The 24,140-nt window shown below is 49.0% G+C and overlaps 2 protein-coding genes across 2 annotated transcripts; one reads left to right on the forward strand and one right to left on the reverse strand.

Annotated features, from left to right (window-relative positions):
- The first annotated feature begins 368 nt into the window (after positions 1-368).
- LOC134142696 (tubulin alpha-3 chain) lies at positions 369-10,474 on the forward strand. Its single transcript, XM_062580098.1, has 4 exons — positions 369-391; positions 6,927-7,168; positions 8,493-8,641; positions 9,424-10,474. Exons 1-4 carry the CDS (start codon positions 369-371, stop codon positions 10,405-10,407), a joined length of 1,398 nt encoding a protein of 465 aa, XP_062436082.1. The 3' UTR covers positions 10,408-10,474.
- Positions 10,475-17,561: 7,087 nt separating this feature from the next.
- Positions 17,562-19,917, reverse strand: LOC134142691 (tubulin alpha-3 chain-like). Its single transcript, XM_062580085.1, has 3 exons — positions 19,680-19,917; positions 19,339-19,487; positions 17,562-18,533 (listed from the first exon to the last, which is right to left on the reverse strand). Exons 1-3 carry the CDS (start codon positions 19,906-19,908, stop codon positions 17,562-17,564), a joined length of 1,350 nt encoding a protein of 449 aa, XP_062436069.1. The 5' UTR covers positions 19,909-19,917.
- Positions 19,918-24,140: the final 4,223 nt, after the last annotated feature.

Raw genomic sequence — 24,140 nt, forward strand, 5'->3', positions numbered from 1 at the left:
GTAGTTGGAATGTCAAAACGTCCCATTCTGATAGCCTTGAAATGAAAGTTTTCAGTTTGTAGCCATTTTTTGCTGCAACTTTTTTTGCGTTATGACAGAGCATGCTAAAAGTTGCTATTGAGGCTGAATGCTTCTGTTGACAGTACCTCCTTAGCAATTTCCTTCTGCTGAGAATTTAATTGCTTTTCTGTGAGTATATATGAATGGATCCCTCTTCATCCAAATAGCTCCACTGCAAGGATGTTTTTGTGGGTAGTGTTCGGCTCAGGATAATTTTTGCATGAGAGGGAGGGTAGGAAACCATGGAAGTGAAGCAAGAGGAGTTGTCTCTGCTCATATTCTTTATGTGCGTGAAGCAGAAAGGTCTGATGCCAAAGCGAGGGAAGCAGCAGTATGAAAACCAGTCATGCATGGCTGAAACACACACAGTAAAATGCTAGAGATACGTGGACTAATGCTTGGATAAATCATCACTGGTTATCAGTAACAGATGCCTGAGCTGAGGTTGGGGCCTCACTACATGATAGATAAAGGACAACCACTATCAGAAGCAGTGCTTCAACGCCAGCCCGGGAGAGCCTAAGTTAGGGGAATGGGGTCTGAGACCTGAGTATAACCAGAGGTGAGAAGTGGAGGTGTCCAGAGGGTTAGTTGGCCCTGAGTCAGCGTGTGCCCCTTGGGATGTCTTCATTTCCTCACAGGTGGTAATGAACAAACATGAGGCCCAAAGCCACGCAGCAGAATTAGCAGGGCCACTATGCAATGGCCACCAAAGTCCCTAAGGATCGGAAAGGCCTTGTGAGATATATGCTTGCCTCAGGCTGAGTCTTAGGAACTGCTCTGATAGGAAAAATTCCTGCCTTATCAGAGATTCAACAGTGGAGGAACTGGCATTAGCTGGGATGAACTCAGGTTTGTTTCACAGAATGGATGACATTGGAAGAGTTCTCTGGAAATCATCTGGTCCAATCCCCCTGATCAAGCAGGGTCACCCAGAGCACATTGCACATGTCTCTCTGGGCAACCTGGTCCAGTGCTCTGCCATTCTCACAGGAACGAAGTGTTTCTTCACATTCAGGTGGAACGTCCCGTGTTTCAGTTTGTGTCTGTTGCCTCTTGTCCTGTCACTGGGCACCACTGAAAAGAGTCTGGCCCCATCTTCTTGACACCCTCCCTTAAGATATTTGTAGACATTGATAAGATCTCCTCCCGATCTTCTCTTCTCCAGACTAACCAGGCCCGGCTCTCGCAACCTTTCCTCATAGGACGAATGCTCTAGTCCTCTGATCATCTTTGTAGCCCTATGCTGAACTCTCTCCAATAGTGCCATGCCTCCCTTGTACTGGGGAGCTCAGAATTGGGCACGGTACTCCAGATGTGGCCTCATTAGGGCTGAGTAGAGTGGCAGGATCACCTCCCTCAAGGAGAAGGAAGTTGAAGAGGCAGTATTTAGGATGCAGTAGTGGGAATGAGGAGGCAGCAGCTGTGAGGTCTGGCTATAAAAAGGCTGGGAGCTGTCGCAATGGGTCCTCTGGGGGGTTGATCTCTGTCTTCTTGTTGCTGTTCTAAATATGTCTTAGAGCTGAGATTGCAGGCAGGTTGTAGCTGTCACCACCAGACTGTAACCTTCCTCTCCTTTGCTTTCCATCTCCCAAGAAAGACAGACAGAAATCAGCCTCAAAAACTTTGGCTTGAAGTATTAAGTAGTTTGAGGTTGACTGAAGGCAAGTCATCCAGAAAATAAATGCTTCATGCTTCAAACAACCCATGTTCCTGGTTTTCTCTATTGCCATGGAGGAAGAAATGTCTCTCAGAAAGAGAACATCTTGTCTGACCAGCAGGCTCAGTGCGCACATTTTGAGTGGTTCTTGGTTTAGGCTGGAAATGAATATCTTCTCTATACTCAGAGGCTACCTTTATTCCCAGCCAGAGGTCTGAGGCCTAGGACGATGACAACTGTGTTTGTGCGGTGCTGTATCTAATGAAAGAACCTAGCTGAGTCCAATTAGAGGCTGAATTCTGCTACTTTCAACGTGGGCGTAGCTGTGTGCCCAATCTGCTTGGCTCACATTCCCTAAATCCATGATATAGCCCTGAGCAGGAACAGAGTAATGGTCCCATCTGCTCTCAGAGGCAGAGGTTAGTGTTCAACATCCAAGTGGAGGAGAGCTCTTCTATAGACTCATTCTGGCACCTTGTACAGGTCAACGCATCTCTTTGCTCTTCAGGGCAGCAGCTTTGTCCCCATGCACCAGCAGAGCTGGGGAGTGAGTTACCCTCCCTCCCCCCATCCCAGGCTCAGCTGAACCCATATGCGGTGCTGATAGTGAAAAGGGAAATAAAACTTTCTGAAGAAAATCTCCCTGCAGCTGGTGATGTTCTTACAACCACTTTGGTGCATGCGACTCTACAACAGGAAAGTTAATTTGCCCCCCTAAAATATCCAGTTGATTTACCAGTGATAAATTTCAGCCTTGTTTGCTCATCACTACAGAGCATAGATGTACAAGAAAGTACTCTGGCTTCAGGACAGCCAAGAGGGTGGGAAGTCCCAGGGGAGGCCAAGTGAAGGAGTGAGTGGCCAGAGTGGGAAAGAAGAAGGACCGTATTGCAAGGGAGAGGATGAGAAACTGTATGACAGCATCAGTGCTGAAAATGGCTGTCGCATGATAATCGAGGTCGTGAGGGATGTCTGGAGGAAGCTGGCCCAGATTTTGCTCAAAGCAGGGCCAGCTTACACAGGCTGGCTTGAGGTTTTGTGCAGGTGAATTTTGAATGTATTCAGGGATGAAGTTTCCTCCATCTTCTGCCTCATGCTCCAATGTCTGACCACCTTCACAATGATTTTTTTGCCTTATATCCAGCCTCGCTGCCTCTTGTCCTTTTGCTGTGCATCTCCAGGAAGAGTCTGGCTCCATCCTCTCTGCACCTTGCAGCTAGAGTGGCAATCTACAGTAAGGTCTGCCCTTCTGCAGGCTGGACAGGCCCCACTCAGCCTCTGCTTTTATGTTCTGTACTCCAGCCCCTGACCAGCTCGTGGCCTATGCTGGACTTGCTCCAGTATGCCAACATCCGCCTTGTACTGGGAAGCCCAAACTGAACCCAGTATCCTGATGAGGTCTTGCAAATGCTGAACAGAAGGAAAACTCACTGCTCTGCAGCCTCTGTCTGTGCTCATGCTGACACAGTCTGGGGCACAGTTATCTCGTGTGGCCCCAGAGAGGTTAGAATGGGTTTGTGAGCTCTTAGTGGGAACGTAAAGAGATAGATAATATATAAAAAGAAAGAATCAGTATAAAATTTACCATTAACCGCCCTTATCTACCTTTTGTGGTAACCACACTGTTAGTTTGTAGTAACATAAAGGCACATCCAGAGCAGTCTTAGTTAACGCTGTACCTACCCATTTGCAGGATGGGGCAGAACTGGCACAGCGTCTTTATGGCAGCTCTTGGCTGTAGGGCAAGCATGTAAGGCAAACGGGAGGGTCAGAGCCTACATCTTACCACTACAGAGATGCAAAATCCAGCACCTTCCTGTAAAGGTCAACGAGGGCATGAGACAAAGACCAAAAATTGCAGGATTAGGTTTAAAAATAGGCAAGATATAATGTATCAGTGGTAGTGCTTTGAATAATGATAAGGGAAGGATTGTTTCTTCTGGATAAAGTGCATCATATGAGGGCACTCACACTTCCCCAAAGTTCAGTATCTCTTTGCTTTTTTTCTGTTGAGGCTCTCTGAAAAAAGTAAGGAGAAAGCTCACACTGCACTGTACCCAAGGGTGTTAAATCACAGGAACTGCACCAGCTAGACACTAGCAGATCATTTTATGCCTTGCTGTATCTGGGGATGCAAAGGAAAAGGAGCTCTGCTCCTTTAAGCTAGCAGAAAGCCTCTTTATATTCAGGTGGAGTCAAGCCTTCCTGGGCTATAAAGTTGCAGGCAGAGGCAGGGGCAGCAGCTGCTTTGCTTAGATCTTAGCAAGCTTCCAGTCTCATCATGGTAAGAGTATGTCTTATATTTGTACTAGTATGAACTTAATATACAGGCTGAATGTTTTCCAAGGGTACTGAGCTAAACAGATTGCTTGCTCTTTTTCTCTCCTTTCTCTTGGGGCTGTTAATTCCAAACAGTTTTGTTTAATTGCTGATTACTTTATGGTTTATTGAATCGATGTTTGCTCCTTATAAGGGAAAAGTGAGGCACTTGGTTGGAGAATGGTAGTTTAAGTGGCCTCTTGCTGCTTTTCATGCTGAAGTTTGCAACTCCTGAGATGGTGACTGTAGAGTTGCAAAATGTTTGACTTGTTAATGAAAGTTGGGTTTTAATTTTCTGGGAACCAGCATACCTAGATAGACAACTATGTGATATACTAAACTTTAAACTTTGATACTTCTGGCACTTTTCCATGAATTTAGCACTTCAGCTCTCACCCAGCCACACTGCAGAGGGAACCAGTGCAACTTGCAGAGACCTTAAAGTTTTTTCCTTAGGAGTGAGCTGCCATGTTGCCTTTGTCTGCTATAAACCCTTGGGATTAGATACTAAAGGAATAAAGATTCTTTTTTTCTCTCTAGGTTTTTCATTGAATCTTTGCTCTAAAGAGTTTGCAGCTGTGAAACTTAAGTGGCTTGATCTGGTTACCTTTTAAAAAAAGAAAACCCCGCAACCCTAAACAATGCTGGCTGATCTTGCTGAAACTTTTTCAAAGAGTAACACAAGTGTCACCTTATTTTGACTGCAAAAGAATAACTCTCTGGAAAATCTGATGGTGTCCCTTTCCATGTTGTAAATGGAAGAAAACTTCAAAATGACCTTATAACCTTTGGCAAGCCAGCTTTTGAACATTTTCTTTTATCTGGGACTTCTTGTGTCTGTCTTGGTTATAAAACAGTTAAACATTTATATGATATTTTCAGTGGGGAAAATCAGCTGAACAACAGCAGGCTGTCTATAGTCGGAGTCTGTAAACTGCAGTTTATCTTGATACAAAATACAAATGTTTGAGATCTGGGATCTCAAAAAAAAAAAAAAAAACCCTTCCAAGTGTATTTGAGAGGAGGAGGAAACTACATGGTGCGAGCTGTGCTTTTGTCCTGCTATTCCTGCAGGCCTTTCTTCCCCCCCACCCCCCGCCCCCCTGCTCCACTGTGCCTCGCTCAAAATGCCTATGCCCCCTTGAAGCAGGTGCTGGGACTAGTGAGCTAGGAGAGAGGACAGAGAGCTGAGCAGCTGTCCTGGCTACTGCTGGCGAAGCGGCTGTGGTGGTGACCCTTGCAAACTGTGGCGAGGAGCTATTGCAACCATTTTGCTGGGAGGGATGGGCAAATGGCAGCCAGCATTTCCCAAATAGTGCAAATATCAGCTTGGAGAGAGGGGACTTAAATGCAGCCTCCACACCCCGTGGAATTGGTGATCTCAGCCCAGACCTGGATTAAGTGGTGTTTTGCCAGCTGTGAGTGCAGGAGTTGGTGTTCCTCTGCAGTACCAGAGTGCACTCATCCAGATGGTATCTAGCTTCACAGCAGATGACCTGAACATGCAGTTATGATTTAACTCACTTGAATACCAAGAAATTTCTTGACACATCAATGCTTGGAGACAGGAAGAGGGTAAAAGTTATGTTACGTCTTCTCCTGATGACTCTGGCTACTGCCATGAGCAGCTGGTGCCCAAGACCATGGCTTGAAGGTTTTGAAGACCATATTTTGAAGGTAGAGATTCAACTGAAAAGGGACAGGCTTGCTTTGGCAGGGCAGTCATGCCCAGGGCTGTGTGTTCAGGGTGTCCTCTCAGGCCTGAGACACTTGAGCTGTCAGTGGTGCTTGTCATACTCTTCCTGAAGTGGACTCTTTGGAGCAAGGGGGCTGGGCTCAGTCATGAAGACCCCTGGCTCTGGATAGGACTATGGGAAACTGAGGCATGGAGCTAAGAAGAGCAGGATGACTGTGTAGCAGAAGAGGAAGCCTGAACTGAGCTGCCTCTCAATGCCCCACATAATGGATCAGCTGCACTGCTTGCCACCCCGGGGGGATCGCCAGCTGCCTTTAATATGGATACCCTGGGAAGCCTCACTGCTGTGTGCTGTGCATGGCTGTAATAGGGAGTCTGCTGGGACATGAGCCTCTGTCACTGCAGAGGTGCTTTGATCTTGGAGTGGTGGATATGGCAGAAGTGCCAATTACTGCGGGAAGCATGCAAACATCAAAAGTTCCCAGGGAGGCTCCAGAAGACAGGGGTACCTTCAGGGCAGTGTTGGAGATAGTTATAGGCTCCTGGAGGGAGGGTGACCTGGTTAAATCAGGACTCCAAGGCTCCCCGAGATATTGGCCTGCCTTTGTTCTGGCCCCAGGCAAATGGCAGTTTCTTCCAGCCTTGTTTCTTGGTGCAACTCCCAGCTTGGCTGTAGATTTTTTTTTTTTTTTTTTTTCTCCCCACGTTTGGCTTCTCTCTATTTGGTGCAGAGCTTTGCACAGGGAGAACCAAGCTCCCATCTCCCATGATCCTAGAGAATCTATCCCTCTGGGACAAGGTGCTGGCCTGGCAAACTGAGTTGTGGTAGTGGCTGAGCCTTGGGGGATCAACAGCTGCTCTGCTCTGTGGCAAGGCCAGTTGAACACTGAGGAGGAAGGAGCCAGCACTGCTCAGCTGCTTCCTGCCTCGGCACCAAGCCCATCACCTCCTTCCTTCCTCCCTTGGGCTGGAATAGCCCTTTCTAGGGATGCTACGTGCATGGCTGGGCTGCGTCCAGCAGCTCTGCAGATTAAAGTTTGAGCCTTGCTCCAGCTCCTGGCGGTGGGCGGAAGTTTTGTTTCCCTAATCATCTGCTAGTAGCAAATAGCTCAAATAAGAACTGTGGGGTCTAGTGCTAAGTTGCAGGATGTTTAAAAATCCCTTTAACAAGCCATTTTCCCCCTTCCAGAGGGAATGCATTTCCATCCACATCGGGCAGGCTGGCGTGCAGATGGGCAATGCTTGCTGGGAGCTGTATTGCCTTGAACATGGGATCCAGGCAGATGGGACCATTCCTGGCCCCAAGCTGGCAAAACCTGTGGAGCTGGACTCAGAACATATGGATTCTTCTTTCGAGACCTTCTTCTGTGAGACAGCATCTGGGAAGCACGTGCCCCGGGCGGTTTTCATAGACTTGGAGCCCACTGTAATTGGTAATAGTGGGGCAGATGGGTGTTGTGGCATCTTCTACCTTGAGCCTTCTTACTACAGCTTGTGTTGCTGCCTGTATTACCTAGCAGCTCCCACTCCTTTGCTCTTTTAAAACATCTCCAGCTATCAGAAGCTGGATGGGGTTTGCAGTTCCAAATGGACAAGTAAGTGCCAAACCCATTACTCTTAACACACTGACCTGACTTCAACTGATCCCTTGATTTAAGAGTGACCTGCTGTCTCCAGCAGGATCTTCAGCAGGTATAAAGTGGTATGAGTTTATTAACTGCAAAGGCTCTGGACTGAATTATGTGAGCCTATGTGGCACTTCTAATTTTATCCCAGAAATGCTTCGGAGGTAGCATTGTGGGTGCTATCAGTTCCAAGGCTCTGTTGAAAATGAGTGTCTTACTATGGCAGGCTTTATATTTCCTCTCCTACCTCCCTTAACTTCATTAACGATCTTTGGAAGCTTGACTTAATCATGGCATTTTATTTGATTTGGAATGTCTTCTAGAAAACAAATCCTCTCTTGCTCAAGAAGCTGACAAGAAAGGACTCCCTGCCACCTGCATCCATGTTAGGCTATATATCTAATCTGCTTCTGCCTTCTAGGCTTCTCCTGTGGGTAAAGGTCTGTTCCTATCTTACTGTCTAGGATGTATGACTCATTATTTCATTTAATGGAAGGAATGTAGACTTTTTGTTTTGTTTCCACTTAATTTCTAGGCACCTAATCAAGGTGCTAAATTGGGAATGTCATGAGTGAGCCAGCAGGATATAAAATGTATCCAATATTGAAACTGAGTGGGTCTAATGACCCTCTGGAGGTGTCTCAACCTCACTGGCTATTCAGAGCCTAGAGAAACTGCTCCTAATGTTTGTATTCATTAGATGTTTGGAGCTTGGTAGGATGAATCTAGCTGAAATGTCAGTATAGGAGGTATTCTGTCTCCTCTTCAGTATGCTGTAGAGCAGGTGGTGGACATAGTGTTTCCAGCAACATCAAGATGCTCCACAAAAAGTGGAAGCACAATAATCTCACACCAGTGCTGGAAACTTACGCTGTATCCTAAATCTTGTGAACCGGATTAGATTAGGATCTCAAGGTGGCAGCTAGGAGAAGATAGAGGAGGTAACGAACTTTAACTAGCCTGGACAGTGGTTTTTCTAACCCCTTCTGTTGTTTCTGATCTAATTAACCATACCATGACCATTACTCTAGCTCATCTTATGTGGATTCCTGGTGGATTTGTAGGTGCTTTTTGAGTTCTCAGTTAAAGAGCAGTTACTCTGCCACACTTCCATGACTCTTTCTCCTTGTAGATGAGATTCGGACTGGGACCTACCACGCACTCTTCCACCCAGAGCAGCTCATCAGTGGCAAGGAGGATGCTGCCAACAACTATGCTCGGGGCCACTACACTATTGGGAAGGAGATCATAGACACTGTTCTCAGCAGAATTCGTAAAATGGTAAGAGGGAAAAGAAAACCGTTGCATTGTCTATGAGTTATTTTAAGGAAATTAAACTTTGGGATAATGTTTGTGGGGGGAAGTTTTAGAAGCAAAATTCCTCTATCTGAGCTCAAGAGCTACTGCTGCTGTCATGAAATTTGGGGCTTGGTAAAGAAAAGTTTATATGAAACTATATTTGGGCTTAAAGCAACTGTCATTGTGTGTAAATCTCATGAGCTGGAGCAAGATACCATTAGACCTAGAAGATAAAGAGAGACTTTTGACATTATGGAAGCCACACTAGTTATGCAATTGCAGTTATTAATTCTAAATGGATGGCTGATAACCACACTGAGAAGATCAAACTCCATGTTTAGTGGGGGGGGGAAACTAGTTTCTAACTGCATGGTTAGAGGCCTATCAGTGAAATGCTTTTGTGACATCTCCTGGGGGGTCCAGGAACCATGTGCTACCTCCAGTCTCCTCTCAGATACTGGGATATGCATTGAGCAGATAATTGAGCAACTTGCCCAGAGTTTCCATCTGGCCATGCACAGCTAGCTACCTGTGGTATCAACCAGAGGACTTCTGTGGAGCTAAATACATGTGTAAGCTAAAGATGCCTAGTAGGGCAATACCCTGAATGAATCCACTCTTGCAAAGAGAATGGCTGGAGTTTGTGGCTTTGTTTAGACAGATCTCCTCTGGTTAAGTGCTCTAAATGGAATTTATTGTTGTATTACTTTGGTTCCTTTTCCCAGTCTTTAACAGAGAAGTTAATATGCATTATTCTGCTACAGGCTGACCAGTGCAGTGGTCTCCAAGGATTTCTGGTCTTCCACAGCTTTGGGGGAGGCACAGGCTCGGGCTTCACCTCCCTCCTCATGGAGCGACTCTCTGTGGAGTACAGCAAGAAGTCCAAGCTGGAGTTCTCTGTGTACCCAGCCCCACAGGTCTCCACAGCAGTGGTGGAGCCCTACAACTCTATCCTCACCACCCACACCACCCTGGAGCACTCGGACTGCTCCTTCATGGTGGACAACGAGGCCATCTATGACATCTGCAACCGCAACCTGGACATTGAGCGTCCCACCTACACCAACCTCAACAGGCTGATTGGGCAGATCGTTTCATCTGTCACTGCCTCACTGAGATTTAATGGGGCCTTGAATGTTGACCTGATTGAATTCCAAACCAACCTGGTGCCCTACCCACGGATACACTTCCCGCTCACAACCTATGCTCCCATCATCTCAGCAGAGAAAGCCTACCACGAGCAGCTGTCGGTGCCGGAGATCACCAGTGCTTGCTTTGAGTTCTCCAACCAGATGGTGAAATGTGACCCGCGCCGCGGCAAGTACATGGCCTGCTGCCTGCTGTACCGGGGTGACGTGGTGCCCAAGGATGTGAATGCGGCCATTGCAGCCATTAAAACACGCCGGTCAATCCAGTTTGTGGACTGGTGCCCCACGGGCTTCAAGGTGGGTATCAACTACCAGCCGCCCACGGTGGTGCCGGGGGGAGACCTGGCCAAGGTGCAGCGGGCTGTCTGTATGCTGAGCAACACCACAGCCATTGCAGAGGCCTGGGCCCGCCTGGACCACAAGTTTGACCTGATGTATGCCAAGCGCGCCTTTGTGCACTGGTATGTGGGGGAAGGCATGGAAGAGGGTGAGTTTTCGGAGGCCAGGGAAGACCTGGCAGCCCTGGAGAAGGATTACGAGGAGGTTGGAAGGGACTCGGCAGATGGAGAAGAGGATGAGGCTGATGAGGATGAGTACTAACAAACTTCTGTCTCTTTAAAAAGAAGTCAAACCGCGGGTCAAATGCAAACTCTGTCATCAGGCTGAACTGGCCCCTAGTGCCTGGAGGTGCCGAAGGATTGTCCAGAATTGCAACGCTACTGTTTGATGTATTATTCCTTTTCTGCTTGCATAGTCTATGTGCTCATAATGCACTTTGTAGCATGGGTGTCTTGAGCTTTATCACACTGCTGTATATCAAAGAGTGAAGCTGAATAGGTGCCCTGGCTCTGTGTTGGGGTCACATCCTGCCTGGGAAGAGGATCCTGGTGCCTAGTCCAGGGGAATGTTGCAAGCTGCCTGCTTTGGTTTAAGTGGCAATTTTTTTGCTCTAGCTTTTACTGCAAAAGCACTTTTTAATTGGAAACATACCAGTACACTTCTATGCAACTGTCTTTTTTGTATTTGAATAAAGACTTTTTTGCTCTGGATTCCATCTAAGGTGTTCCTTACAGTATGAATGTCATCTTAGGGAAGTGGCAAGTGCTGATAAAGGTGTGCTCCAGCTAGACCAACACTGAGGATCACAAACCAGAGTTATTGCTGTGAGGGAGGTGTCCTGTCATTCAGGGACTTGTTTGTCCACAACTAGATGCTGTTCCTCTCACTCTGAGAGCAGATGATCCCCAGTTTGGTCAGGGATATGGGGATGTGTGAAGAGCACCTTACTGATGGCGTTCTGCCACTTATCCTCTCCAGACTTCAGAGAGAGGAGGTTTGGCTCTACTTGAACAAATCCTGGTGTGTGGGGCAGCACTGTGGTTCTGAGCAGGAGCTCTCATGTGGGAACGGTGGCAACTGCTCTGCAGCTGGCCTGAGCTCAGAACCAGGCCCTTGGTGTGCAAAGGTTAACCAAGTGGTAGTCAGAGGAGGAAAAGCCTGGTGATAAGGAGAAGGGAGTGTTTATAAGCCTCTGGGGTGGGAGAAGGACCTGCCCCAAGCTTAGCTGGGGCTCTGTATGCTCTCCTCAGGGCAATAGCAGCAGAGGCTACACCATAGCCCTGTGGAATACCTTCTATTTTGAAGCCCAGCCTGGACCTACCTGTCCTTGGTGTCTGTAATACAGAAACTGAGCTTCCTCCTGCTGTGGGGCTTTAAGCTATGGTGTTGCTTCCAGGCTGTCTGAAGGCTTGGAAGATGATCCTTTTTTCCTGGTAGTAGGGATGACACAGAAGATGATTTCCAGGGTGATGCATTAGCATATGCTTAGGGATGGTTAGAAGGTTGTAAAGATGGAGAAGCAATGCTGTGCACAGGGGGAGGTGGAAGGAGTCAGAGCTCCTTGTTGGCTGCTGACTTAAAAACCCAGGCTGACAACAGCAGAAGCAGGTGGGTCCCTGGGAAGATCTCTGCTGGACAGAAGCCTCCTCTGCACTCAGTTGCTGCTGTGAGATCACCCAAGCTAAAACTTTCAGCCTCTCCTATTGCTCACTGAGAAGTTTGGGGCTGCCCTCTGAGGCTGGTCCTTTGGTGACGGAAGCAGCTCCTGCTACATCTGATTGATTGGTTCTCTCCTTTGGCTCCAGCTCTGCGATGGTGATGGATGCCATCAAAGCAGGTTTACTTGGTATTCCTCCACCATGGGACAAGCTCAACCCAAAGTTGTGGGGCTGAGCAAGTCTCCTCTTGCCCACCCCAGACAGTTGAATTTCCACCCACCAATTCCCCTTGCAACTTGTCCAAATGATCTCCTGGGATGCTGGCAGCTTGTGCGCTGCCAGCTGGCTGGGCCTATGTCACGTCCTATAGGCATTAATTCTAGAGGGGAAAGGGTGACTGCCCCATTTGCCATATAAGGGGCTCTTCAGGACTCAGCTATATTTGCTGAAGGAGTAAGGACTTCTGACTCCACCCTCACAGGTCAACATGCTGAGACATTTCCAGGCATGGTCTTGAGGGCAGTGGCTCAGCTCCCTGCAAGCGGATGGGGCATTGGTTAAATACCCAGAAAATATGAGTGCAACAGGGCTTGCTCATGGCGTTCACGGGACAAGTGTTGCTCTGGCCCAGTGAGCGAAGGAACACGATCTCTGTCCTCTGGCAGCTTGGAAAGCAATTGGCACGTTGCTGAGGCTGATGTAATTTACGGTCACTTATTACTGAAATCAATTACTTTAGCACATCCATCAGTATAGCCCCGCTGCAGCCTTCCCATAAATGAAACATCATTAGGGAGGGAGGGAAAGGAAGGATTTTCCTTTTGGAGAGGGGAGAGATCCTGCAGCTTTTGAGGGGGTGACATCTCTAGCTTGATAGCCATAGATGATGCCTTGTCCTCACCACACATGGTACAGTCTGCAGACCTGCTCCCAGGAGAAGTGCATGCTGCATTGCAATGCTTCAGCTTGATTTTTTCCCCCTCAATCCTGACAGTGTGTGGGGGGGAGGATGGGAGGAGAATTAGATGGATTTTGCAAGTTAACAGCTGGCTGCACTGCTGGTGTTGGCAACAAGGTCTTGATTTCTATGGCCATGGGACCCTGTTTGAAGATTGACAACTGATGAGGAGAGATGGGATCTGCCTGATTAAATGAGGCATGTATGTCTATGCCAATAGGTTGGCCAGCCTGGTAAGAAGGGCTTTAAACTAGGAAAGTTGGTGCAAGGAGAGAATTACAGAGCCAGGGTAGTCAGCCAAATGTGACGCAAGTCAGGATGCCTCCAGTGGGTGCATGCAGCCGAGGAAGTGCACACAGGACACGGCTATGGAGGATCCTCTTGCACCTGTCCTGGGAAACTTGCGTGCACAACTGCCTCTCTGAAATGCCTGTACACCAATGCGCACAGCATGGGGATAAACAGGAGGAACTGGAGATCCGTGCATGGTTGCAGGGCCATGATCTCATTGCAGTTGCAGAGACATGGTGGGATAGCTCACATGACTGGAAGGTCATCATGGATGGCTACATGCTTTCTAGGAAAGACAGGCCAGGAAGGCAAGGTGGTGGAGTTGTTCTTTATGTGAGAGAGCAACTGGAATGTATCAAGCTCAGCCTAGAGGTGGATGAAGAGTGAGTTGAAAGTTTATGGGTAAGGATTAAAGGATTAAAGGGTAAGGATGAAGCCCTCTAGAGACAGCTGGAAGTAGCCTCCCAGTCACAGGCCCTGGTTCTCCTGGGGGACTTCAACCACCCTGATATCTGCTGGAAGGACAGCACAGCTAGGCACAAACAGTCCCAGAGGCTCCTGCAGAGCACTGATGATAACTTTTTTACACAGGTGGTGGAGGAGCCAAAGAGGAGAGGTGCACTGCTGGACTTTGTACTAGCAGACAAAGAAGGACAGTTTGGAGATATGGAGGCTGGGGTCAGCCTTGGCTGCAGTGACCATGAGATAGTGGAGTTCAGGACCCTGAAAGGAGGAAGCTTGGCAAAAGGAGGAATCGCAACCCTGAACCTCAGAAGAGTAAACTTTGGCTTCTAGATGCCATGGATTCACTAAGGAGAAATCATGATTAATGAATCTGATTGATAGCCTTCTACAATGGAATGACTGGCTGGGTAGGTGAGGGGAGAGCAGCGGATGTTGCAAGGCTTTTGACACTGTCTCCCATAATATTTTCACAGCAAAGCCCAGCAAGTGTGGGTTAGACAAGTGGACTGTGAGGTGGATTGAGAACTGGCTGAAAGGCAGAGCTTAGAGCGTTGTCATCGGTGGTGCTGAGTCTAGTTGGAGGCCTGTAGCTAGCGGTATGCCTGGAGGTCAGTACTGGGTCCAGTTTTGTTCAAGTTCTTCATCATTGACCTGGATGAAGGGATAGAGTGCCTCCTCAGCAGGTTTGCTGATGAGACCAAACTGGGTGGCTGATCCACCAGAAGGCTGTGCTGCCATTCAGAGAGAGCTGGACAGGCTGGAGAGTTGGGTGGAGAGGCATCTCATGAAGGTCAACAAAGGCAAGTGCAGAGTCCTGCACCTAGGGAGGAATAGCTCCATGCACCAGTACAGGCTGGGGGCTGACCTGCTGGAAAGCAGCTCTGCAGAGAAGGACCTGGGAGTGCTGGTGGACAAGAAGTTAACCTAGAGCCAGCAATGTGCCCTTGTGGCCAAGAAGGCGAATGGCATGTTGGGGTGCATTAGGAAGAATGCTGCCAGCAGATCAAGGTGATCCTTCCACTCTACTCAGCCTTGATGAGGCCTCATCTGGAGTACTGTGTCCAGTTCTGGGCTGCCCAGTACAATGGAGACATGGCACTACTGGAGAGAGTCCAGCGTAGGGCTACAAAGATGATTAGGGGACTGGAGTATCTGCCCTATGAGGAATGGCTCTGAGAGCTGGGCCTGGTTAGCCTGGATGAGATCTTATCAATGTCTGCAATTACTTTAAGAGAGGGTGTCAAGAGGATGGGGCCAGACTCTTTTCAGTGGTGCCCAGTGACAGGACAAGAGGCAACAGGCACAAACTGAAACATGGGAAGTTCCACTGAATATGAGGAGAAACTTCTTTCCTGTGAGAGTGACAGAGCACTGGACCAGGTCGCCCAGAGAGGTTGTGGAGTCTCCTTCTCCGGGGATATTCAAAACCCACCTGGATGCAACCCTGTCTAACAACATGCTCTAGGTGATGATGCTTGAGCAGGGGGTTGGACTAGATGATCTCCGGAGGTCCCGTCCAACCTCAGCCATTCTGTGATTTTGGTTCTCTGAGTTTCCCTGCCTGCCTGCTGCAATGGTGAGGCTGATCCTGGAGGTGAGCTCTGCAGACAAGGACACATGGAGCAGCCCGTGACAGTGGGGTTCCTGGGATGTCATTTTGGCCTATTCATTACTCAATTAGCTGGGATAATAAGGGTAGATTGTAGGGACAATGGCAGGTTCGTTCATTGGTGTCCTGCAGGAACAGGAAGCTCAGTGGCACCTGTAAAAGGGAGGCAGCTCCCTCTCTGCCACTGCATTCCCACAAGGCCTTGAGCAAGTTCCCCGGTCCACTGCGTGTCTCGGTGCCATCCAGCCCTGCTTCCAGCAGCTCCACCGTACTGACAGTGCAGTGCCTGGCACCTACCGCCTCTCTCATTCATCTTGCACCCTAACACAAGGAAGGAGCAGCACCAGTGAGGAGGTATGTGTGGTCCCCCTGGTCCTCAACGTGTGTCTAGCTTCAGGGACAAGCCTCTAGGCCGAGCTTAGGGCAGTCATGCATTGATAAAAGGGATGCTGCTACTGTTGCGAGCGGATGAACACAGGTTTCTGATGCTCATGAGCTACAGGGCCATGGGGGCAGCTAGCAGGAACTGTGCCTCAAGCTCACATGCCACAGAGCTGGGAGAGATCCTGACCAGCAGCCGGGTTCCTCTCCACCACACTGCATACTGGTGCAGTCCAGCAGTTAGGAACTACAGAGCACCCCTGAATGGGATTTAAAAGCAGAGCCTGCGTGCATGTGTATGCACATACGCTTTCTCCAAGCAGAACTTTGTTCTACCAGATGCACAGAGGGTTCAGCAGATTATGGAGAGAAGCCCATCTACGCATGTCAAATCAGATGGTCTAGGTGCAGCCTCAGGCCACTGGACCAGTACAGCTATTCCAGCCCTTGTCTCCTTCAGGGAGGCAGCAGCAAACCTGCTGCTCCAGCCCTGGTCCAGAAGAGCAAGGGCAGCTGCAGAGTCAGCTCCCAGCCAAAGCAAGCTTTGCTCTGCTCCTGGCCACACACCTAAGCAGGAAAGGCAGAACTTGTGCTGTACCTGCCCAAACAGTCTGCACCTGATTGGGGCATTTTGCTTCTGCTCTGCTCCCTCTCTATACTGGGGAAGGCATAGACATCACACTGAGACCTTCAACACGTGAATCAGCCCTTTACAGGGGAGCACATCCAAGCGCCAAGCCTAGCCCGTGAAGCAGCGTCTGGAGGAGGCGGGAGTCCCAGGGGAGGTTCCCTCTCCTGCAGCTCCTACTGCGGTTGTACTCCTGGCCACACCACTCTGAGGTGCCCTCTGCCTCAGGGAGCAAGGTGAGCCAGTCTCTGAGAGCTTCCCCCATGCCGACCTTGGGGGGTTGCCACCCCCAGGAGCCCAGCTGAGTACTGGCAAGTGGAGACAGGCTTTAGTATAACAACCCTCCTCCCCCAACCCTTTCCTCAGGTTGTTTCAACTTTCCTCCAGTGTGACCCAGAGCCAGCACTGTCAGCCTTTTAATTACCGGCTGACTCAAGATCCAGAGTCTCCCTTGCATCTCAGCCAGCTCATTTTCTTGGATCACTTGCTGGGAAGGAGACTCCCAGATGGAGAAATAACCTGCTCCAGTCCAGGGATCAGATCTGCCTAGATCAAGTTAAAGCCTCCTTTTTCAGCTCATTAGCTCTTTGTATGGATTTTTGCATCCTGCTCTGGGAGAAGCCCTACCTCAGACTAATTGAGTAGCACAAGAAAGAAGGAAGAAATATTAATTAGGAGACCACTCCTCACATTAGTCAGGAGCAAGTTTGGATATGGGTCACATGCTTTTATAGGGGTCTAACAGACAGCTGAAGTATTTGAATTCCCATTTCCAGACTCCAATTAGACTTCCAGGCAGGCTGAGTATTGGCAGCCCTACATGGATTGCTTTAGCAGGGCTCTGCACAGGGAGGGGATGGGAGAAACCCGATCCCACTCCCAACTATGCCTCAGAGCAGCCAGCAGTATGAAAAACCCAGAGTTGACTGCACCTCTGCACATGGACAGGCCACAGGCAGCCAGTGCCCCGGTGTGACAGGTCCTCACGGCTCATTTTGGTACTCTCCCCCTTGCCCCACAGTTTCTCCCAAGGGCAGAGGGCTCACATCACCATTACCCACCCTAGCTCACAGGGCTCAGCCCAGCCTGAAGTTATTCTGCTCCTGGAGTGGCCCGTACAGCCACATCTAAGGAGCTGGGAAAGCCCATGGGTAGGATTGCAGTGGTCAGCCTAATGTAAAACCCACAAATCAGGCTGGTGGAACACCAAGACAGGAGAAGGCGAGGTTTTGCTGGTCACCATTTATTTGACTGACTTTCACTTATGCATACACAAGCTTTGACCTGCGAGTCACTTCTGGCCAAGCTATAGAGTTTCCAAGACACACTTGGTTAGACACAGCCTGTGATTCTCTTCCCTGGAAGGAATTGCAAGGCCAGGATACCAGACAGTTTATAATCCAAGTTGCTTTCCCAGAGATAAGCTTATTCCTCCTCAAATTCTTCTCCGTCTGCCGAGTCCCTTCCAACCTCCTCGTAATCCTTCTCCAGGGCTGCCAGGTCTTCCCTGGCCTCCGAAAACTCACCCTCTTCCATGCCTTCCCCCACATACCAGTGCACAAAGGCGCGCTTGGCATACATCAGGTCAAACTTGTGGTCCAGGCGGGCCCAGGCCTCTGCAATGGCTGTTGTGTTGCTCAGCATACAGACAGCCCGCTGCACCTTGGCCAGGTCTCCCCCCGGCACCACCGTGGGCGGCTGGTAGTTGATACCCACCTTGAAGCCCGTGGGGCACCAGTCCACAAACTGGATTGACCGGCGTGTTTTAATGGCTGCAATGGCCGCATTCACATCCTTGGGCACCACGTCACCCCGGTACAGCAGGCAGCAGGCCATGTACTTGCCACGGCGCGGGTCACATTTCACCATCTGGTTGGAGAACTCAAAGCAAGCACTGGTGATCTCCGGCACCGACAGCTGCTCGTGGTAGGCTTTCTCTGCTGAGATGATGGGAGCATAGGTTGTGAGCGGGAAGTGTATCCGTGGGTAGGGCACCAGGTTGGTTTGGAACTCAGTCAGGTCAACATTCAAAGCACCGTCAAATCTCAGTGAGGCGGTGATGGAAGAGACAATCTGCCCAATCAGCCTGTTGAGGTTGGTGTAGGTGGGACACTCAATGTCCAGGTTGCGGTTGCAGATGTCATAGATGGCCTCGTTGTCCACCATGAAGGAGCAGTCCGAGTGCTCCAGGGTGGTGTGGGTGGTGAGGATAGAGTTGTAGGGCTCCACCACTGCTGTGGAGACCTGTGGGGCTGGGTACACAGAGAACTCCAGCTTGGACTTCTTGCTGTACTCCACAGAGAGTCGCTCCATGAGGAGGGAGGTGAAGCCCGAGCCTGTGCCTCCCCCAAAGCTGTGGAAGACCAGGAATCCTTGGAGACCACTGCACTGGTCAGCCTGTAGCACCGAGGAAAGAGCCCAGAGGACTGAGTTAGTGAGATTACTCCCATCTCAGCACATTTTGAATTGAAATTAAGCTAAGTGCTGGGTTCAACCATCAAGTTTAAGACCATGCTACTATACTGCTTATAGGTACACCCTCCACTTCTCACCTGGTGGCATCTCTTTTAGAAGCAGAGAAAATTCAGCCACTTTAAGTTACATTTTTAATGTAGGGGTAGAGACCTGGGTGACAGTTTGGACCAGATTGCTTAGTATAGTACAGGCAAGAAAAGGATCAGGAAGAGTTGGAAAGCCACTAAGAGTGTATATCTAAATCAAGTATATCTTAATGCTGTCATAACACTTCCAGAAGTCTGTGTTGGGGGAAAGCTTCTGCTCCAAGGCCAGATGGATGGGGATGAGACCTGAGTGGAAATATCAGCCAGGAACTGGAATGCGATGTCAGTTTGTGAACTGCAGGGTACCACAACTGCTGCATTTTGAGTTGAAAGACTGAAGGGCCAAAGGGTTAACAGGCAAATACTACACTCAAGAGACCCACTCTGCTGGACAGTTAAGGCACAGGAGACTTTGCAAAAACCTTTTGTTTTACTGCATTATGAGCACCTTGGTTTCCCGCTCAAGTCCCAACCAGCAAGAAGTTTCCTTCCCACCACATGCATCCCATCGTGTTGTCCCAGGTCGGTCATAGTCAAACTGACAGACCTCCACGCAGCCACCCCTCTGCTGCCCCACCTGATGGCCATGGCAGCCACAACCTGAGAGCATGAGGAACAGAGCCTCTCAATAAAGCTGTTACCATTTTACGAGCTCTGTCAACAACGGGGTCAATGATCTCTTTCCCAATGGTATAGTGGCCCCGGGCATAATTGTTGGCAGCGTCTTCTTTGCCACTGATGAGTTGATCTGGGTGGAAGAGTGTGCGGTAGGTCCCAGTCCTGATCTCATCTGGAAGAGATTGTAAACTCATGAGTGTCACTGGCATAAGAACTGCCATCTGCTAAGATGCTTGCACTAATCTGGCAGGATGCCCTCCTTTTACATGAAAGCTGGTGACCTCACCAGGAGTTCTGATTACAAAAGAGGTCAGAAAGAAGGTTACATAGGTCTAACAAGAAGTTTGCAAATCTTATGTCTTACCAATGACAGTGGGCTCCAAGTCTACAAATATTGCTCTAGGCACATGCTTCCCTGATCCAGTCTCGCTGAAGAAGGTCCCAAAGGAAGAATCTGTCTGCCCTGAGGATGCATTGGAAGAGATGATGCCATCTGGCTGGATCCCATGCTCCAAACAATACAGTTCCCAACAGGAATTGCCCATCTGGACACCAGCTTGGCCAATGTGGACAGAAATACACTCCCTCTGCATGGAGATGGGAGACAAAGAGGTTATGAACATGCACAGTGTAGCACCTCAGAGTGTCCTTATGGAGCACATGGCAAACAGGAGTGGAGCTCCCATGACACAGGGCAAGAGGAACATTAGCACAGCTTGATGGCAGTGAGGACATTTCCTCCATAGCAGGCACCCAAGAGATGTTGAACTATTAACAGATGAGCATTAGCCCCTCAGACAGAAGTTGTAGTCTCATTTAAAGGCAGATACAGAGATCAAAACATTGCAGTAAGTCCTTCTGCATCCCACCACTAACATCGCACTGCACAGTAGACCAGTTCCCAGGACAGCCAGCAAGGCAGGCCATCAAGACCAGCCACAGAGCCCACAGCATGTGATAACTATCAAGTCAGACTGCTCATGCTTTCTCCTTGCTCTGCCAATCCTGGCTTGAAGCAGGACACACAAAGCCTTCCCAGGTACTTCTTCTGGTGCTCTCAGCTGGGGAGGGAGGGACTAGTTCAGACCAGCCAGCTTTGTTTCCTTATTTCTCCTTAGATTAAAAGCAGCTGCACAGGAAGAGCCAGCTGGAGGGAGGTGGTGCAAGCAAGGATGGACAGAAACTGGTCATTCACCTTCCCCATGTGAGAGCCAGCAGTTGTCCCATGAAGCTACCAGGTCTGAACCTGAGGAGGAGGAGACCCCTTTGCACACAGCATAGGTAGGCTGCTAGCTTCCTGACACAGAAGGCTGTTGAAATTAGACTTTGGGCTCAAGAGAAACTAGACTTGAGATATTCACTGAGGGTTACTAGAGGGAAAAGCCACATTCAGTTCAGGAACCTCATCTATAAGAGATTAAGCTAGAAGAGGCTCAGATATGCTTACCCAAGGCTCAGTCTGCCCTAGCACCCTGTTTTTAGGGGTGGCCTGGGTAAGACACCAGGCTAGACACCCAGCACAGCCACTCAAATTATATTCTTACAGTAGCCTAGCACAACAAGCCCCCCACCAGGCACAGAAACACAAGGCAACATCTTACACTGAAGCAGAGGGTCCTGCCCTGAGAGCAGATATTTAACATAACAGCTCTATACTCACCACAGAGCATTTATCTTCCTGCTCAGGAAGCAGCCTTAAGACAGCCTTAAGGACCCCCCCCCCCAACACCAGCACAGGGATGCTACACCAGTCTCTGCAAGGTCAGGCCTTTCCCAGTCTGCTCCAGATCTGCCCAATCCCACAGCAGCACAGGAGGGAAGTCCTGGCTCAGTCTTGTACCAGACATGGCCAGCAAGACCCTCAAAGGAGCTTTGCAAGAGACACAGAGAGGTCTGAAAGTGCTTCAGCCTTGGCTGACCCCAGCAGGTCATTCCTCCCCAGGCTTGGAGAAGGTGGCAGACACCAGACTTGCAAGCCAGTCCAAGCTCCCAGCTCTGGAGACCCCCACAAGCACCAGCTCTTCACCCCAGGAGTTCATCCTCCAGGCCTTGTATGCTTCTAAGCTCATTGCTTCTTCCCCACCTTTCCCCCAACAGGCACAAATAAAGAGAAAAGCAACCTCCAGTCTCATCCTCCTGCTGAGCTGAGGAGGACCAGCCATAACAGCTACTGCTACCCAGAGAGCAATCTCTTCCTCAAGCCCCACAGCTACTCACCATGACTCTAGACCACCTGAGCTCCTCACTGAAATCCCACCCCCACCTCCTTCTCACAGCATTTTATAGCAGCAGAGCTGGGCTCACCATTAAAGGGGCAGTGTGGCTTCCTCCTGGCTCCTGCCCTTTCCTCTTATGCACATCTGCTAACCAAGTTCTCTAACTTTTCTGCTCCTAAAGAGGTAGCAATACGGGGCAAACAACTTGCTCTGAAGGAATTGCTCCTGAAGAGCTGTAGGATTTGGGGTTCCTTTGGCTTTTAAACACTAATGCAGCATTGCTAACCCAAGTGTGTCTAATATCACATTCTACGAAATCAGGAAAATAGTTTTAAATATTTTTTCAGAGAGTATCTGGATTATTTTGATTTTTTTTTAAGATGAGGCTTTTTTTTAAGCATATTTTGCAATCTTCAGGGCTGGAAACCTGCCCTCCCACCTTCATCCCGCTTCTATGAATGAAAGCAGCATGTTTCTCAGACTGCCTGGGATCGGCTGGGAGTTGCAAGATAGAGCTACTGCCTCCGGGTAAGGTTGTGGGGCTGGGATGACTTCTTCAGCATTGGTGGCAGAAGCAAGCAGGACTCTGCAGTCTCCAGGACCACGCTGTCATAGGTAACATTGGGCTTGTCTGCAACCAGAGCCGCAAAAGCAATCTTACACCCCCCCCACACCTTGGTCTGTGCCTGAGTTTTCACTGTTTTCACTTTTCTTCAGAACTCCCAGGGCCAGATCTGAGGGTGCGGGGCTTGCCCCTGCCTGGGTGGCCCAGGGTGGCAGGGTGTGCAGTTCTCCTGACCAGCTCTGGCCCACTGACTATGCCAGGACTGTAGCTTGTCCCCGTGAAGCTGAGTCCCGCCACGAGAAGGGATCTCGGGGACTCCTTGGTTTTCCTTCTCTCAAATAGAGATAATGGCTGTTTATGGTAAAAATTCATCAGAGACACTGAAGCTGCTGTGGGATGCGGGGATGATGGATGCTCTGGAAAACCCTGGAGGGCTGGGGAGAGAGGTTATGGTACATCGCATGATGCCAGGACTGAGAGGTACCCGGTGAGATCGCACACTGCAAACGGACGATGGTTTTATTTTTCATGCAGCGTGTATGAAAGCAAGAAACTCAGGGGCACAGGATACCCTGAAGGCCAGAAACACAAGTGTTTAAAGCTGGATTAGGTCCAAGTCGTGAGGACTGGCTCCATGGGGGCTATTAAACTTCACAATTGGGTCCCTTGCTCCCCACCCATCTCACCAGCCTTCTCAGACTCAGCAGCAGGAAGGTTGGAGCTTTCCAAGGGGGAGAGCAGAAAATGGGAATCTCCAGGGAAAGAACCTATGGAAAAGCATCGGAAAGGTAGAAGTCAAAAAAATTAAAAGCAAATGTTCATGAGAGAGACATGGAACAGAGAGAAGCACTCCATCCGTGGGAGGATATTGGGTCATCTACCCCATTTGTAAGAGGTCCCCTGGAGTTATCCTCCCCTTGGTTGGGTTTGGAGGAGACTTGCAGGAAGATAATGTTTGGTGGAGGATATATGGGGAGTTTGACAGTCCCTGATGAGGGCTTTTATGTAAGTAAAGTGAAAAATTTATTGTTAGTGTAATGGAAATCTTAGTAGACAAGAACCATCATTAGTCTAGATCTAACTGTGGCAGAAAAAGAAGAAATAATAGTACAGTTAGAGTGCTTATATACAGAAAAAAAAATGCAATAATAGTAATAATACAATTAAAATCGCAATGCACATAGTTTCTCTCTCTTCTCTTGGAGTTATCTCACCCTTCCTTCTCTGTCTGTTACAGCTGGCAGCTTTGGACTGCTCAAGGGGATAACCCTGTAAGTTGTCAGCCTCCAGAGTCCTTTGCTGGGGGGAAATATCATGTTGATGTTGCTGGTTTCTTCTTCCTCCTCCAGGATCCATTCGGGGTCATTTTTATATGTTTAGTAACATGTTTTGACACATTTCTCTTTCTTCATTAGCCTGCAGCTCCAGCCTACATCTGAATTTACTATATACGGCGTCATTAACACATATCAGATGTTATTTCTTCATTACCTCTAAAGCCAGTTTTGTTTAGCTGCAGGTCTTCCTTTCTTTAGATGTCCTTGGGTGATCATAGCCATGGGCTCTCCAGGGCCAAACGCGTGCCTCATCTCTGTCATCCTATGTCTGTATTCCACTACACTGTTGCCTGTGCCTCCACTTCCCCGTCATACCAGGCCAGTATTTCTCTATATTCCATCATTGTGTTAGAGCCATAAATATGTCATTCTACCTAGAACAACTGCTTGCTACTGCTATCGATATAGAACTGTGGCTGCACCTCATGAAGATAACCAAAAGTAAAACAAATTAGCCATGGACACCTGCTCGATTAGGGGGGATGCTGCCATAGCTAAACCAAGTAAAATAAAGTTACAGGCCAGCCAAAAAAAGTTCAGACAGAGCAGGCCTAACAAGCCCCAGCCCTGAGACCTTGCCAACTCATCACAAAGCTTATAGACTGATGCTAGCAATGGCAAAACAAAGACAAGTGCAGAGTCCTGCACCTAGGGAGGAATAACTCCATGCACCAGCACAGGCTGGGGGGTGACCTGCTGGAAAGCAG

This window comes from Rhea pennata, chromosome 1 (genome assembly GCF_028389875.1).
Source record: "Rhea pennata isolate bPtePen1 chromosome 1, bPtePen1.pri, whole genome shotgun sequence".
NCBI classification, from domain to species: domain Eukaryota; kingdom Metazoa; phylum Chordata; class Aves; order Rheiformes; family Rheidae; genus Rhea; species Rhea pennata.

Bases quoted from the DNA above. Each gene is read 5' to 3' on its own strand.
- LOC134142696 (XM_062580098.1), top strand. From the start codon at position 369: ATGCCAAAGCGAGGGAAGCAGCA. The intron at 7,169-8,492 runs GTAATAGTGGGG...TTCTCCTTGTAG, and splicing joins CTTGGAGCCCACTGTAATTG to ATGAGATTCGGACTGGGACC. The intron at 8,642-9,423 runs GTAAGAGGGAAA...ATTCTGCTACAG, and splicing joins TCAGCAGAATTCGTAAAATG to GCTGACCAGTGCAGTGGTCT.
- LOC134142691 (XM_062580085.1), bottom strand. From the start codon at position 19,908: ATGCAGAGGGAGTGTATTTCTGTCCACATTGGCCAAGCTGGTGTCCAG. The intron at 19,488-19,679 runs GTAAGACATAAG...AATCTCTTCCAG, and splicing joins CTTGGAGCCCACTGTCATTG to ATGAGATCAGGACTGGGACC. The intron at 18,534-19,338 runs GTAACAGCTTTA...TCGGTGCTACAG, and splicing joins TTGACAGAGCTCGTAAAATG to GCTGACCAGTGCAGTGGTCT.